The sequence below is a fragment of the Antennarius striatus genome, chromosome 2 (genome assembly GCF_040054535.1).
Source record: "Antennarius striatus isolate MH-2024 chromosome 2, ASM4005453v1, whole genome shotgun sequence".
Lineage (NCBI taxonomy): Eukaryota > Metazoa > Chordata > Actinopteri > Lophiiformes > Antennariidae > Antennarius > Antennarius striatus.
Window position 1 is genome coordinate 29,326,682 of NC_090777.1, and position 18,211 is coordinate 29,344,892.

The window sequence follows — 18,211 nt, forward strand, 5'->3', positions numbered from 1 at the left end:
GGATGGGTGTCTTATATTTGTACAATACAGTTGGATTTTATAGAATGGATGGTGGTGAGTTTGGTAAGCAATACGTTATCACTCCAAAAAGCACGTTTTACTGTTACAAACACTCAGTGCTGCAATAATCACATTGCAGATATATCCTTACGCTCCAATTAATGTTCACTATGTAGACAAACCATCAGGTACTTATGAACATTCATAAGCTTGTGTAAATTCAATAGTCCTCAAAATCCTTCATGAGAACCATTATATGGTTATTCTGCAGCCAAGCCTGAAAAAGAACGCTCACTTCCAAATGGAAAAACTATTTCTGCCACATTCTGTATGAGGTATGAAGCGCTGCGGAGACGGTTGTGACCTGGTGTAAAAAAACAACATAATCTGAGTTAGATGAGAGTTGTAGGCTTGTGTGAAACCATATAATGCATTTTAAAAATTTAAACATATTTGCTAATCATTTTCATTCATCACTAAATTGTTACTGTTGAAGGATTGGCAGCAAAGCTAACTTGTTAGCTGTAAAACAATTTTAAATCAATACCCCTTAATATTTAAAATCGTAACAGTTTTCATTGTCAATCAGAACTGGTAAGAATTTGATTGACCCTACTTTAGCAAATACAGATAATATACTATTACAGTACGTGATTTGTTAGTGTGTAATATCATGAAAATAAAGAACACAAGTGTGAACTGTTCCATAAACTATGCATTATGGTTTGTCTTGACAACACCAAACTGAGTTACCAAATAATCTTGTTCAATCTGATATTAATGAGATTAATGTTCATCACAGCATAAAGTTGGTGTTACGGCATGTGTATACAATCCCTAATAAAGATTTAATCCCTTAGTTAGGTCAAGTTTTAAATCCAAGGTGACCTTTAATAGAAATGAGATTACAGATTACTATAGCTGCATCTACACTATTCAACTTATTGAGTTCTGTTCTTTTATAACTGAAGAGAAGTACAGTAATCGCTAAAATAGAAGCTCAGAAGTAGAAATTGAGTCGAGACATGAGTGCGTTATGAATAGGTCTTTCAGATTTATTCATTTGATTAAACAGACTACACTCATTTTGTCAACCAAAATGTAATTAATTAAAACATAAAACAGCATTAGTCATTTGCAAAGTGCGTTTTATTTTTCGTTGCCTTGATTACATGCCTCTACATTCAAAGATAAGCCAGTATCATATAGGATCCAACCGTAAAAGATGAATATTTTTCCCTTTCCTCTTGGGGAAAAAAGAAATCTCAGATAATTAAGTTGGATATTCTGTACATACAGGAAAAACTCTGTAATGGGCTGACCTTTCCTGCAACTGTCTTTAGGTTGAACCAACTCATTTGTAAAAATACAAAAAAGGAAGTTATTTCTGTAGACGTTAGCCTTCAGTCGTTTCCTGGGGGGAGCAGAAGTCTTCTTCTTGGGTAACGGATCATAGAGCCTGTGTCGGCGGCCCGTTTACGCAGGAGACACCGAGCTGGAGGAAACGGACGAGGCTTCGGTTTTGGAAGTGGACGCTCCCTCTTCCTCCTCGAAGGGGTTCTTCCCGCAGCACAGGGTGGTGATCATGCAGTGGCGGAACTGCTTATTCATGCAGATGTAGATCATTGGGTTGTAAATGGCAGAACTCTTGGCAAAGAAGGCTGGGATGGTCATGAAGACGGGTCCGAACTCAGATCCCTGATGTGTGAAGATCCACCAGGCCACGCCGGCGTAGGGCAACCAACATACCAGGAAAGCGATGACCATGAGGACCACCATGCGGGTGACTTCCCTCTCGGCCCTCTGGGTGGTCTCGGACTCCTGCTGCGCGGCAGCCGCCTCCTTTACGGCGCAGAGCAGACGTCCGTAGCAGAAGAACACGACGGTAAGCGGGGTGAGGAAGTGGCAGGTGAACATGTAGACCACGAAAGACTCGTTGTTGAAGCCCTCTGCACGCGTGTAGTAGTCGACTCCGCATGAGCACTGCATGCCTTCGGGGATGTAACGAGACCAACCGACCAGAGGGGGCACGGCGCAAGCGCAGGCCATCATCCAGGTGAAGGACAAACCCATGATGGCGTGATTCTCCCCGAAGCGGAAGTTGCTGATGGGCTTGCAGACCACCACCCACCTCTCGATAGCCAGAACGACCAGCGACCAGAGGGCAATCTCACCGCCCAGGGTGGCAAAGAATCCTTCCAGGTTGCACCCGAGGCGTCCCAGGACGAAGTAGCCGTGCATTGAGGTGTACATCGTTGTGGTGAATCCTCCGAACACCATAAAGAGGTTGGCCACGGCAAGGTTGAGCAGGATGTAGTTTAGAGGGGTCCGCAGCTTCTTGTGTTCAATGGTGACGTACAGGGTGAGGAAGTTGATAGGGAAGCCCAGGAGGATGAGCAGGAACATGTAGGCGCCCAGAGCAGCGTAGGCCGCCGGGTTGACTAGGTAGTACTGGGGGTAATCGTAAGGACTCCGGACGATGCCGGTGGTATTTAGCATGGGGATATAGAAATAGGGTCCTTCCGTGCCGTTCATGGTTGCGGCTTGTCGATGTCAGTCGCGGTGAGTCTTCTGGTTGTTCGGGACAGCGATGGAAAGGGACCTTACGACTAATGGACCGAGGTCCGGCTTTTAAAGGCACACCTTGGATTATCACTTTCCAAATCCGTCAGCATAAAGTGATTTAGGCCACAGTTAATATCTAATCCAGCCACCACTGCAAACAGAACTGACCACTCATCAAGATATTAAGGTTACACCTGTCCGAGTCTATAAGGGAGCAATCCAATGACTAATTATTATTTTTTATATAGTCAAACCATGATTATTTTGTATGTCATTTACAGACAATTCAATTACAGAAAATTAGACATTGAGTAAAAGTAAATAAAGCAATAATGAAACACTTGAACAAAAAAGTGTTTTCACTTACAACAGTTTCACAAGTGGCCCTGGCCGCATGCCATTACTATACATGTCTTTGTTCACTGTACTCCATTGAATTTAGAGCTGAGGTGTGTTCCTGAGTGATGGAGCATCTTAGCTGTTGGTAAAGAGCTCAGCACTTTCCTAATGGGTGTTGTATTAAAGAGATTTGGGGCTTATGTGTTACTCTCACAGTCTGTAATGGATTTAATGTCACACAGGTCATTGTCGTTTAGTTGGATGATGTTGATTCAAGATCTGCTTTAACGGTCTTTATGCTTTATTTTAATGTGAAGTGTCTAGTTTTTCATGTAATGTCTCACATGCTTTTAAAAATACTGTCAAAATTAAATATGATCGAAAATGCTCTGAAACACACTGTTCATTGGACCCAACACGCAATGAGAAGGTTGGAAGGATTTTTGATGGGTTTCAGAACTTGTTTTTAACCAAAACAAAAAATCAACTCAGGAAATATAGTTTCCAGTTTTTGACCATTTTTTTGCTCAGCTATGAACTGGATTGTTCTTTCAGGACAAGAACAGGCACACAATCTTCATATTTGAAGATTAAACAAATGACTCAATGAATAAAAAAACAGCAAATAGTTTTCAGAGTATCAGTCAATTAAATCCTCACGATTTCTGGATTAATCTCATACTGTGTGTCACAGCTGATGTAGATAAATACTTCAAAGTTGATGTAAGAGACACTGTTTGGATTACAGGTTCAGCCATTAGAAATAACATAATCTAGGATTTTCTTCTGGTGACTAATAAATCAAACATAAAAAAACGTTGGTCTATCTCTTTGAGTGGAAAATCAAATACAGCGGTATGAAAAAGTGTGGGCACCCCCGACTAGTTCCATTTTTTCCTTTTACATATTATTGGGTGTTTGGATCAACAACTTCAATTTATCAAGAAACTGTGATGGACACAGTAATATTTTATTAGTGGAACCAGGTTTATTGGACTAACAGAAGATGTGTAATATGCATCCAAACAAAGCAGACGTCTAAAAATTTAGGAACCCCAATAGAAAAGAAAAAAAACCACACCAATATTTTGTAGATCCTCCTTTTGCAAAAAAAATAACTTCTACATGCTTCCTGTAACTCCCACTGAGTTTCTGTTATTCTGGATGGAGGTATTTTGGACCATTCCTCCTTAAACATCTCCAGTTCAGTTGGTTACCAGCATGGACAATCTGCTTTAAATCAAACTACAGATTCTCAATCATATTCGGGTCTGGGGACTGAACGGCCATCCCAGAACATTTCGTGCTCCTTCACATCAATACCAGAGTAGATTCTGAGCAGTGTTTTGGGTTCTTGTCTTATTTAAATGTCCAGCGCTGGTGTAGCTGAACTTGAACAGGATTCCCAGTAGCAGGACTGGACACAGTCCCACAGCATGATGGGAACACCACCAAAATTCACTATGGGTATCAAGTGTTTGTCTTGACATGCTGTGTTCTTTCACTGCCATCATAAAGCCCCTTGTTCTGACCCAATAACTCAGATCTGTGTTTCATCAGTCCACATGTGCTTCAGCAGACTTCAAACTACTGTTTGTGACGTTTGTGCAGAAAAGGCTTTTTCTGCAACGCTCTACAGCTTCTCTTTGTGCAAAACGTGCTGAATTGTTGACGGGTGCAGAGTGACACCGTCTGCAGCGAGATCATCTTGTCGTTTTTTCAATATCTTTCGTCTTTGCCTCTGATATTTTTCTTGGCCTTCCACTTCTGGCCTTAACAACAATTGTTTGTGGTCTTCATTTCCTCAGTGGAAACAGCTAAAATCTCTGAGCTAACTTTTTTGCAGTCTTCCCCCACTTTTCAGGTCATTTGAGAATTTTCTTTGCAGCCCCCATGTTCACACTCTTCACAGGAAGAGGAACACACACCATGCAGTCGTCCACCTTAAATAGCTTTGTCATGATTGGCTGCACCTGTCTGTGAGGTTCAAGGCTTGACGATCTCAACAAGGAAAAGCTGTGTTCCAATTAATGAAGTTACAGGGATTCAAATCAACAAAATGACATATCTAACTTTATTTTATGCATATTGAACATCTTCTGTCCAATAAACCTGGTTTTATTTCTTAAATATTACTGTGTCCATCAGTTTTTTGACAAATCAAAATGAAGTTGCTGATCCAAACCCCAGATGATTAATAAATACATTTGAAATTACATTTTCATCCACTGTAAATTGAGTAAATTGTGCTCTCTTGTGGAGACCGAATGAAACTGATTGTGTGACTATTGAGATTTAATTGCATCAGTATGAATCACTGGTGATTGATATATTTTAGTTGACATAAAATCACAGATGACATTAAACTGAGTCTCATCCATGTCTTTGAACTAAAAGTTTGATGTGACGGCATCAAATTTAGATATTTTTCAGAAGTCATGGGTTAAAACAGGTCACAAGATAGCTATTAGAAATTGTTGCTGAAGTCATGGAGGATATAAAATAACTTTTCCTGTTGGCTTTTCTCTTCAGGGGTCACCACAGCGAATCAATTGCCTCCATCTAACCCTGTCTTCTGCATCCTCTTCTCTCACACCAACTACCTTCATGTCCTCTTTCACTACATCCATAAACCTCCTCTTTGGTCTTCCTCTAGGCCTCCTGCCTGGCAGTTCAAAACTCAGGAGGGTAGGATAAAAAAGAGGAGGATAAAAAAAATGATATTAATTAATTACAATAAGTATTCCTCCTGCTGAATAACAGGAATGAAAATTTAGAATGAATTTTCCTGCATAAACTGACAACAAATTTGCGATAAGGATTTTCACAACAGCTCTCTTCTCTCTAAAGAGAAGCATCAACACGCAGTTTATTATTAGTTAAAACATTTTTTCACTTTATAGTTTTGTAATTTGAATATGATTTGAAAGTCAGCCTCAAACACACTGATAAAAACACATCCACAAAAACTCATTTATCTAGTCTAAGGACTGACAGAATTGCAATGATTAGAAAAAATGTCTTGAAGAAAACAGAATTATGTGTAAACAGAATTACACAAAAATACTTGAACCAGAATAAAACTCGTGAAATTTTGGGATGGATATGAATTTACGGGAATATCTGGGATTGACTAAGTTATCAGATATCTTTATGTTAGTAATGTTGAGAGTGTGCAATATATGTATCCAAAATAAAAATCTAACTGTTTAAATAGTTGAGTCTTATTTTTCCATAAATAAATTTCCATAAATAAATAATAATTCATAATACTGTACAGTAGAAATGCACTTGCTTGTAAAGTACAACACTTAGTTATTATGTCTGTTAAGTAACATCAAAACCAACAAGTTAAAAAAAAAATTAAATAATGGAAAAAAGATCTGGATGGAACCAGAATTAACAAGAGAGAGTCTCTAAAACGGAGTTATAGGGATTAGTTGATGGGTGGAAGTCATTTAGCTGCTAATCCTTCTCCTCTGTTCTGGAAGGGTTTCTATGCCCTCCTCAGGAAGACCAAAGAAGTGCATTTATGATGCACGTCACTATATTACTCTACATTACATTAGTTTATATTACAATACATTACATTACATTACATGTTAAGGGAAAGGTTTTAACATTCAATCCGCCGTTTAATTCTCAATCAAATTTTCAAATTGTAATTACAGTAATTCCTCCCATCAGTACCAGTGGTAAAGTAAATTTCCTGAAGTAATGTTCAAGTTATTTCTCAATATATATATTTCTCTACCAGTAACATATAAGTATTTCTTTATTTTCTTACTTTGTGTTTTTACTCCTCTAAATATCAGGGCAACTTTTTTGCTCCTTATTTTAATCAAGGTTATTTTTTGACTTGGAGTTTTTTCTTTAAAAATAAACCCTTAAAACAAAATCAACTAAACTAAATAAATGAGCACAAACCCTTTAAACCTCCACAGTGACCAAACACAACATGAACAGTCGAACACTGAGAACTATTATTTCACAAAATGAAAAATCAAATGTTCTGTACCCTCGAAGCAATTCAATGAAACTGTTGATATTTTCTCATCTTTGTTTGCCACATAAAGTGGGAACTCATTGACATTTTTTCTGTTGTGTTTGTGGAACCAGGACTTTTTGGTGTACCCACCAGAGGAGAACTGAATCCACAGTGATGCTGGGAAGGATCACGGTTTTGTTGTTTGTCGACCTGCATTCCAAACTTAAAGTAAAGGTACTCCACCTTTCTGGATGCCTCAGGCCTCCCCAGAGGTGACTCTACCGGGATGCAGCCTCATCCTCATGAATAGTGCACAGGCTTCTATCCCAGCAGAAACACGTATCAGCACAGGGACGTACTGCTGCTGCCTGGAGGTGTGGTGATGTGTAAAGTAGAAATGGTCTCTCAATGCAATACGAACATAGAGCTGACATCAGATTTTATTCCTCAAACCGCTACTAAACTTGATTTTCCTCTTGGATTTTCAAATTCCTCAATGATAAATCAACATTCATCTGGTTAAATTTAGAAACTGTAATGGGTCACACTCAAAAAACACAATTATTCCTAAACTTTGACTGTTCAAACAGCATAACTTCATCTTTTTTCTTCTTGTCTTTTTTGCATTTGAAGATGACTGTATTTGAGAGGACAAACGTGTGGGCAGAGTGTGATGCTCTCTCTGCCTCTGTCATGTGTGTGATGCTCCGTCAGCTCACTCTGCCCACAACAACTCTCTTGCTGAGTGTCCGGCGGAGAGGAGGGAACACTGTGACCAGGACATGGCGCATTCCACACTCGCTCCCACATACATTTCACACTGAGGGTTATATATCAATAGGCCCACAAAAGAACACAACATCAGCTGGTGGTGAGGATGTCAAGACATCCCCCCCCCCTAGTAAAACAGTAAAAATAAAAATTAAAAAATCCAAATAGAATCTATTCCTGCAATTTTTTCATTTGTCATTGTATTAATTGATAAAAAGATATTCAAATGATGACTAAGTGGACTGTGTGACATTGTAAGAGACATTTTTCTTCTTTATTTCACACATTTTATGGCAAAATAATGAACTGATATCACTAGAATGAAACATGAACATAACATAAATCAAATAAATCAATAAAAAGTGTTGAATTTTACAGTTCTATTATCAAACTTCTGTTTCATCCAAATAACCAGCAAATATTGGATTATTTATAATGGTATGATAGTTTACCTTTGTATGGTACCAATGGTTCATAACAATACATGACACAATGTTCATGTTTGAATTAGAGAAAATAAAATAAATCAATTGAATAAAATAAAATATTTGTTATTTTGCTCCAGAAACTAAACTCACACAATATTTTGCTTCATCCAAGACACACAATGTTGTCTTAAAAGAGGAAATAATCCGTGAGCTCTGACACACACAATGAAGCAGAGACTCCTTATGATGACAACGTTAAACACATGAGTCAGGAATACTGGATTTACAACCAAGCTGTCCTCTGTGTTAGTTCAACTTTGTTTGAGGTGAAGCCCTTGACCGTTCCTCCTCCATTACATCCTGTTTCAAATCTGTTTTCTGTCATTATAAGATATTTTTGGAAGAGTCGTATTCGTCACAGATGCTAAGATTCACGTTCCTTCCCATCAGTTATTTCCTAGAGAAGCGGAGTTTCACTGCCTGGATGTCATGAAGGATGCAAATATTTAAAATAGAAACACTTGATATTCTAACAATAATGTGTTGCTATGATATACTTCATAAATAAGTGATATCACAGCTTCTTCAAATTAAATTCTAGTGATCATAAAACCTTCTCATTCTTTTGGTGTTGGTGAAAACTGAGATAAACGGTGTGTCTCATCCAAATATCTAAAGAGCCCGATGCCAAACCAATCAAGTTGTGTTCTGGTTTATCTTCAGCATGTTTATATGCGCTTGTGTGTAGGTGTGTGTGAGAATGCGCTTGACAAATGGTAGTAGAGATGCCTGGATCCTTACAAAACTGAGGCAGACGGATAAACGGCTTCACTCGTAACCGTCAAAATGAAGTCTGATTCATTTTTCACTAGAATAGAACATTTATCAGCTTTATTCTCTTTATCTCTCACTCTGATATCACTGAAGATCATAGGCTGGCTTCAAAGATAATCATAAAATCCACATGAGAAATCAACAGTCTGGTATAGATTTTAGACGGTTATTTTTATAATCTGTAAACCCTTGACTTTCTTGTCCTGCTCTTTAAAAATGAAATCTACTGTCAGTCTTATAATAAAGTGTTTTCTGACATGCTTTAAGGAAATGCACCAGCAGTGGGAGCTCTTACGCTTCAGTGTCCCGCCTGACATGAAACTTCACATTTTGCATTGATCCTGCCCTCTTATCAAACACTTCTTTTACCCCCCCTCCCCCCAGAATAGCATTAATTCCGATTAAGTCGCCTTTAAAGTGTTTGAAAGATGATGTTGGAGGTTTTTGTTTCAGCTCCATGCACTGGGGAGGTACAGGAAATCAGATCATGGTGCATCAACACTGAGATGATGGAGGCCGGAGATGATCTCTCTGTCAGCTAGAAAACTGTCAGGAATCTGGAACCAAATTTTGCATTTATTAAACCCTGGTGTGCAATCAGATGCAGAGCAGCTGAAATCTCTTCAGATGCAGCAGAGGTATTGTATTCTTACCTCTCACTGCTTCTAAAAATACTGTTTCATATTGAGAGAGATAAAAAGAAATCACCAAACTGATGAGGAGCTTGCAGTATTTCCCGCTGGCCGGTCGGAGGTATGAACGCCGAGCAGAGAGGTTCTCCACATTCTCTCCATCACAATCCGCCATCTAGCCTTGATTTTGCATGTCTTGCCTTCTGTCTCGTTATGGTAGGCTTTCAAGTAACACACACACACACACACACACACACACACACACACACACACACACACACACACACACACACATTCTGTTTATGGTGACGTGTCTGTGTCTCCATCTTCCCGCCCATTGTTCATGTTTGACAACTGCAAAGAAATTATTAGTCTTTGGCGTGATTCATCATCTTTCAATCGACTCGTTGCTAAGGCGATGAGTCCACGGTGTGTGTGTGTGTGTGTGTGTGTGTGTGTGTGTGTGTGTGTGTGTGTGTGTGTGTGTGTGTGTGTGTGTGTGTGTGTGTGCAGAGAGCTGGAGAGCAATGTCCTCACTTTGACACCCACTGATTATGTAGTGGAATCGGGACTAAACTGTCTTACTTCTCCTGGTTTGACGAAGCCCCCCCCCCCCCCAGATGCAGGTGGATGAAGCCCCTCAGTGTGTCACAAGTGTCACCTGCTTCAGTAGACACCTCCAAACACACACACACACACACACACACACAACACCTCCCACGTTCTCATCAGCACGTGATCACACACCAACCGCTTCAAAGTGCACACATTCATCAGCCCTCGCTTCTTTTATCATATAATTCATATTCTAATCAGCCACACAGACGGGGCTCTAAACTAGACCAGGGGCCGGATTGGGGCCCGATCCCAGCATGTCGGCTTTTGTTCTACAGACAAATGTCTTCCTGCTTTGCTTTAGTTGTAAAAACAGACATCAGATCTCTTTAATGTGGTGGAAACAGATGGTCAAACCAACTTAAATCCAGTGTTCCTCATTCCAGAACCGGCGCCAAGCCAGTCCTGAACGGTGTGTGAGAATCAGCCAGAACACACTGAATGGAGCTTTAATTCCACACCCACATCATCCCGGGTCCAAGCCCTGAAAACCCTAATATGAACGTCCAAATATGCGACACACACATTTAAACAAACTGAATCTGTCCCACAATGATGGATTTGCTCGTAAAACACACATATTTTACACAGACATATGATTTCCAACTCACACAAGCAGAAATGCTCTTTAACTAATCATCCTCCAAACCATTTCATCTTTCTGTTATAATTAGCGTCTAGTATTATAACAGACGCGCCCGTCCCCTGCCATCAGCTGTGACGTTTCCCTGCATCCAAATTCAAAATGCATTTAGTCCTCTTATTATTTTACTCTTCATATGCATTCTTCAAACAGGACCAGATATAGTCGTCAAATTTGTTGTTTTGTTTGCCATACTAGAAAAAAAAATCACATTAAATCTAGCCTTCAGGTACCACATGGTGTCGGTGTCAAATGATGACAAATAATGGTCTATCATCTGCAGAGAAAATATCAATCACATGTTCATGTCCTACAATAACGGACTAATTATCTGTTATTCTATTTTACAAATTATCCTACAAGACAATCTTTGGTTAATACTAATTTCTAAACCTTGCAGGACTGCAATTCACCACCACTGATTTCAATTTTTCACTAAATTAGTTTTCCTCAAGCAGCCTTGCTTGTAAGTTTTTGCAGTCATTAATCACGGGGCTCATCATGTGGCATGAATGTGGGCAAAGATTAAAACAGTTAATGAGTATATGAATCAGTGGAGCTGCCGGCCTAAATTTGTATGTGTGTGATCTAGAGGAAGTAAAGGGGGATCGAGTTTCCAACAGGTTGGAGAATTAACACAATATCCAATTAAGGCTTTCATTTCCTTAATGAGAAGGAGGGCCGGGTGCAGATTTAGAAACGGATCACCAGATGATGGGGCTCCTGTGGAGGATCAGTAACTGGGAATAGGCTATAAAGGCTTTACACTCCATCTGCTTGGCAGCCTGATTTGACACCTCCAGAGGAGACACAGCCATTACATTAACTTGGCTTATGAAAATATTTTTTTGAGGAGCATTCCTGTAGGTTTGTGTGAAACTTAATGTTTGCCAGAAATGATCAAATGATCCTTTCACGTCAACAGGATTATGAAACACTGCAGCATCTCTGTCTCAAGGCTAGAAGAGTCTCCTCCGTCAGTCAGCTGCAGCTCCGGCCAATCGGAGCTCCAGGACCAGAATGCCTCAGGCTGTTTATTGACTTCAATTGGGGGGGGGCTGAAAATTGGTGTAAATGGCCTCTTGATAAGTGGACTCAAAGCATGTCATGTGACTTTGCATGGTGAACTTGTGAAAGTGGGGAACAGTGACAGCGACTCCTAGAAGCGTCCCCTGGTTTAACAGTTCTGTCAGTTCGTCTGTGCTGTTGTGTCTCTGCTATTCCATCCCCTCCCCATCGGCACTGATTATTTTATAATTACTGAAACAGAACCCCCCCCATCGGTGAGAAATGACTGGTAGATGCTGTGGGCTGTATTAGATGTAAGGAAGCCGTGTCAACTTGGAATACCTTTGTACATAAAAAGGATTAATTAGTTAACCAATCAGATGCAGGCAGTGATGTCAAACAGCAAGATTAGAAAACATTTCATGTTCACGTTTGTTGATGCTTTATCTCCTTGAGTTGTCCAAATGACAATTCTGGGCAAAAACTTTAAGGTTTAAGACATGGAAATATTCAACCTCCAGGCTGACTGCAGGTTTGACAATTATTCATGTCTCCAACATTACCTTTAAAACGGCCCAATCCTTCACTGAATGAGTCGTTACAGAAAATGAATGAATGGATTATTGCGATTAAAATGATCTAATAATTTTCTGTCAAACTCAAGGCCCAGGGGCCAAATGTGGCCCGCCACATCATTTAATGTGGCCCGCAAGAGCATAAAAGGTCAGAGAGTCTATAAATAAATAGGTCAAAAGTGTGCTTTGACCAAAAACTACATTTCCCACAATGCAGTAGTTCAGCCCATTTGAACTCTGACTAAACGTAGTGAACAAAGTTAATGTCCTAACTTGTGTCTGATGTTATTTTTCTTTATTGATTGATAGTTTGATCCTTGATTGATGGAGTTCTGATGGTTTAATAACCTGACAAATGAAAAGGATTTATGTTTGAACAGTTTGTAACTTGAATAAGTAATAATTTCAGAATTATTTAAGATTATGGAGTAGTTACATTTAGTTACATTACACTGAGTTACATTTAGTTACATTTATTAGTTACATTAAGGAGTAGTTACATTTAGTTACATTACACTGAGTTACATTTAGTTACATTTATTAGTTACATCTGGCCTTTTGAGGACAGACAATATGCTGATGATGTGGCCCCCAGTGAAAATGAGTTTGACCCCCCTGTAATGATTAAAAATCCTACCTTTGCTGTGAGACTCACATTTATATGATTGATTAACTGACAGCACACGTATTGATTTTTTTTGCTTTTATGTTTTTTTAAAATAAAATGTTCTTGAATCTGAATCTGACTCACAATCTGTCCCTAATATGACATCCATTCAACTCTCCTAATTTAAAATAAAAAAACAACAACAACCAATGCTTCACGAATAAAAAATACATGAAATGAATAATCAATAATAAAACACAATCCTTCCATTTAGCGGGCTTTATAGTCCGGCAGCATCACGCTGCCTCTGCTGGCCTTCACTGCTGCTGGGTTTGGTTTTGGTTTGCTTTCACGTCCGACATGCAGCTGGTTACGCCTGGTGTATCCTAATGCCTTCCCCTGCATTTTTATTTCTTATTATTTATACATCCACAAGCGTTTCTCGCTGTGTTCGGTATGCACCATACTTCAGCTCAATGAAAACATGTCTGCTGAGCTCTATTCTTACATCTTTTGCATGTTTTGCAGCTTGAATGCTCAAAGGAACATCCTTTTCCCATTAAACATAAAAATAAAGCCATTTGTAGCCATGAATGGACGAGTCCAAGTGTTCCTGAATTATTCATTCCCTCTGCATGTTGACATCAGACCCAGACGAATATAAAAAGGACTATCATGATAAAACAAAATAAAAAATGAACAATGTCTGCTAAACAAACAGTATCTTGTTTAGATAAAGATCTATTTGCACAGAAGACTAAAAATCAAGCAACAAATCAGTTTTAGCGGTGAAACTGAATAGCAGATGCAGAGATTCACATACAGCAACATTCCCATAAACCATCATCTGCTTTTTGGAGATGCTGATCATTTCTAACAGCTGTGTGCCTCTGAAAAGAAAATGTTCTATACCGAATGCTGAATGTGTCTTCATGCAGCGGTTGGAACAAAGTTGGTTCAGATGAACATTTAGTGCTTGTTTGAATGAATAAGACAGACTGAAAGGCTCTTTAGTTTTAAATTAAAGCTACACTGCAGCTGGTAATGTTTGTCATAATTATGTACAACCACTGTGAAAAGGCTTTAAATCTGGCAGTGCAGTCCCAATACATAACATAATGCACTGCATGCATGCACGCCCCCTCCTTCTCACTCCCTCGCGTACGAACACACACGATTGTGCCACTTGTGCCTCATCCTGGTGGCTCACACACTGACACAGTATTATCAGATCATTCATCTTAAATGACGTTGCCAAAAAACTGATAGACCCGTCGATAACTCTTGCTCTCAGTTTGATCTGCTAATGCTCAGTTTAATCTCTGCATTTTCAAGCATTTGTTTGTTTGTCCCCAAATCTGGACGCTCATCCAGGAATAGAGCTCCTCACACTCCGACAGAACCTGGAGGATCGAGGCCAAGCAGAACGTTCAAGTCTGCTAAGCCTGGGGTCTTACTGGTTTAATAAAACAGAGACCCACCAGAAGAGATCTGGCCTTGTCCTGTCTTCAAATGGGTCGTATACAACAACCCAACAGGTTGGTTTAGAATATTCAGTCAGCAAAACACAGAATATGAAATATGAACAAATCATTTCAGATGTATGGTGTGGCCCGAAAAGTGTTTGGCAGAAAAACACACCCCAGGCATTGTGAGAACACACTGTACACGCCAGAACAGTAATCCCTAAATTTAGTTCCTAGATCTATTATTTAACACTAATCACAGGGGGGTCTATCACACACACACACACACACACACACACACACACACACACACACACACACAAACACACACACACACACACACACACACACACACACACACACACACACACACACACACACACACACACACACACACACACACACACACACACACACAATTTGTTTGAGTGTGTGTACACTTCACCAACAGCTGACTCTTGCTAAGACTCTCCATCATCGGTTCCGGTGCAGATACAAACCTGTTCGACAGCTGCACCAGTGTCTGTAGCTCAAATGATAAATAATCTTGTGGAAAATGTTCTCGTTCTGTTTTACTGTGGACTCAGGGAGAATCTCAGGGGCAAACGTGTAAGAGTTACCCCGTTTATCTCCACTTAAACCACCAGGTCCCTGTGGTGGAAGCTGCTTGAGCTCCAGTGGGTTAAAACTCTTGATAATGACTGACACAACAGAACATTTACTCAGCTGCATTAATATCAATCAATCAATCAATCAAGTTTTATTGATATATCTCTTAATCATGGCAGCAGACATGTCAAAGCGCTTTAACAGAGAAACCCAACTGAGCCCTCCAGAGCATCAGAGACAGTGGAGGGAAAAACTCCCTCGATGAGGAAGAAACTCCGGACAGGACCCAGACTCTTTTGGGCGGCCATCCGCCTCGACTGGTTGGGTGGAAAAGAAATCAATGAAGATAAGAACAGGGTCAGAGAGAGAGACAGAGAGAGAGTGGTAGATAGACCAGATAGAGACAGTATCAATGTGGTTAAGGTCATGTTTCCCACTGCTAAAGTCAAGAAAAAAAAAGGAAGCCGGACCCCAGCCGATGATTAGGTTAGGGGTGGTACTGGTGGGATGAGAAGAGCAGGTCCACAGCAGATGGGTGGATGAGGGGTGAACCTGAGAAAAACCTGTGAGGACAGAGAGCACAGAGACTCCAGGGAAGAAGTTGAGTTAGTAAAGGTGTGATTGGAGACTTGGAGAGTGAGGTCAGAGAGGAGGAGGAGTAACAGAGATGGTTGGAGAGAAGGGGGAGGAGAGAGGAGCTCAGTGAGTCTGGATGTTGAGTCTCCAGCAGTGTAGGTCTATATGAAAATAAACGTAGTAACCTAAGTTGTCTTAATTGTAAAATTTATGAAAAAGAAAAGTTTTAAGTCTAGTCTTAAATAGTGAGAGGGTGTCTGCCCCCCAAACTGAGGGAGGGAGGTGGTTCCACAATAGAGGGGCTTGAAAGCAAAAGGATCTAGCCCCCGTCCTACTTCTATAAATTCTAGGAACCACCAGTAGGCCAGTATGTTGAGAGCGTAATGCTCTAGATGGATTATAAGGAACTAAAGTTCCTTCAGGTAGGTCGGTGCCACCAAGGGCTTTGGAAGTGAGGAGGAGTATTTTAACATCTATCCTAGCTTCACAGGAAGCCAGTGCAGAGAAGCAACACAGGAGAAATATGGTCTCTGGTACTGGTCCTGGTCAGAACCTGGTCTCTGGTACTGGTCAGAACCTGGTCTCTGGTACTGGTCCTGGTCAGAACCTGGTCTCTGGTACTGGTACTGGTCAGAACCTGGTCTCTGGTACTGGTCCTGGTCAGAACACGGTCTCTGGTACTGGTCCTGGTCAGAACCTGGTCTCTGGTACTGGTCCTGGTCAGAACCTGGTCTCTGGTACTGGTCCTGGTCAGAACACGGGCGGCAGCATTCTGGATTAGTTGAAGAGTCTTCAGCGACTTTTTGAGGCAGCCTGAAAAAAGTGCGTTACAGTAATCTAGTCTGGAGGTGATGAAAGCGTGGATTAATTTCTCTGTATCACTCCGTTTTAAAATATTCCTGATTTTAACAATGTTTGAGATGGAAAAAGGCCGTTCTAGAAACCTGCTTAATGTGTGTGTTAAACCAGAGATCCTGATCAAAGATGACACCTAGGTTCCTCGCAGTGGTTTGGGCCTCAAACGTGATGCCATCCAAGGTTATTACATCACTGGGCACTACATCCCTAACAGTTTTTGGGACGAGCACAATGACCTCAGTTTTATCCGAATATGTGTTTTATAGTCCTCAACACCTCTGCCAAGTCTTCTCAGTTGCCACAATATGATATCACTGGACCTAAAAGTAATAGCCCCATGGAAGGGCAGTGAATTTGTCATCTGGAATTCTCCAGATCAGACTTTAGATCTTGTGGGATCCAAAGATTGCAGCCGTTATCTATAAAGTTAGAAGCAAAAAATCCTCTAACCACTTCAATAGTGTTAAAATAACTGATAACAAATGTCCTGATCACCATCAATATTAACGGGTTATTCGAATGGCCAAACTTGAGGCAGAAACAGAATTACCTTCTAGTTGGAGGGTAAAAATGAACCCAGTTTTAAAAACTGCCCCAAATGACATGGGCAATTTAACCAATCAATATGTTATGTACGGATATTTCATGTGTCTACATGTAGTGGGTGATATTGATCAGTCGTCCATTATGGATTAATTTTACATCAATAAATAAGCTTCTACAGATGAAAACCCCATTAATAAATGTCTGTTTTTGATTCTGTTTGATAGTAAATACATTAAAAGATCAATGGAACTGCAATTTAGCAGCGAACCGTTAAAGATAGAAGACATAAAGAGAGATGAATGTCGGCACCTATCCCAATGCAGTTCACTCTGGAGATGTCTCTCGTTCATCCCAGTGCATTGTGGGACATTCTATGACATTCATTCCGGTCGATGAAGAGTCACCAGGTTATCTCTGCTGCTGTATCACATTGTTCTGCTGGTGGAGCCCGACCCCCCCCCCACATCCTGTAGGAACAGAGGTCAGACGCCCTAAAATGAGGTGTGAGCCGTCCTGGAAACCCCCGTGTCACAGCTATCATCCTGTTATTTAACACGTTAAACAGACCGTGTGATACACACGCTTAAACTCTGCTCGCCATGCGCTCGTGACGCACGGATTGACATCATCCACACTTTCATCCACCTAGATCTGACCTGAATTAACTACTTTCTCTCATTTGGAGACTTATTCCCATATGAATATTTCACTCCATGTGTGCCGGGCCCCTCGGGCAGATCCCATCTTCTGGGAGATTTACATAATTAATGAAGTAAAGCTGTGCTGCCTTTTACGTAAATGGTGCATAAATGGTGCGGGCGGATATCTCTGATATTCCTCTCTGCTGCAAAGGCGTCACGTCATGTGATGTAATTAATATCCATCCCAATATTTTGGTTATTTCACCCTCCCACATCCCATACAAAGTTAATTATGCTACCTTAGGTTTATTATCCAGCCGGACTGCAGTATGCGTTCATCACCAGGCTGAAGCCTCCAACTCCTCTTTTCTTGTATATCGAGGCTTTTGCTCACACACAGTAAATAGAGTTGTTGATTAGAAAGAGGATTAAGGGACTTGTCTAACAGGCAAGATTTAGCAATTTACCACAAGAATCTGATGGTAATAAGTTGGGTCAGACTCTGATTAT

The 18,211-nt window shown here is 40.4% G+C and overlaps 1 protein-coding gene across 1 annotated transcript; it reads right to left on the bottom strand.

Annotated features, from left to right (window-relative positions):
* Nucleotides 1-1,131: 1,131 nt before the first annotated feature.
* Nucleotides 1,132-2,607, bottom strand: LOC137605640 (rhodopsin). Its single transcript, XM_068330304.1, has one exon. The coding sequence runs from the start codon at nt 2,533-2,535 to the stop codon at nt 1,477-1,479; it is 1,059 nt and encodes a 352-aa protein (XP_068186405.1). The 5' UTR covers nt 2,536-2,607; the 3' UTR covers nt 1,132-1,476.
* Between the last annotated feature and the right edge of the window lie 15,604 nt (nt 2,608-18,211).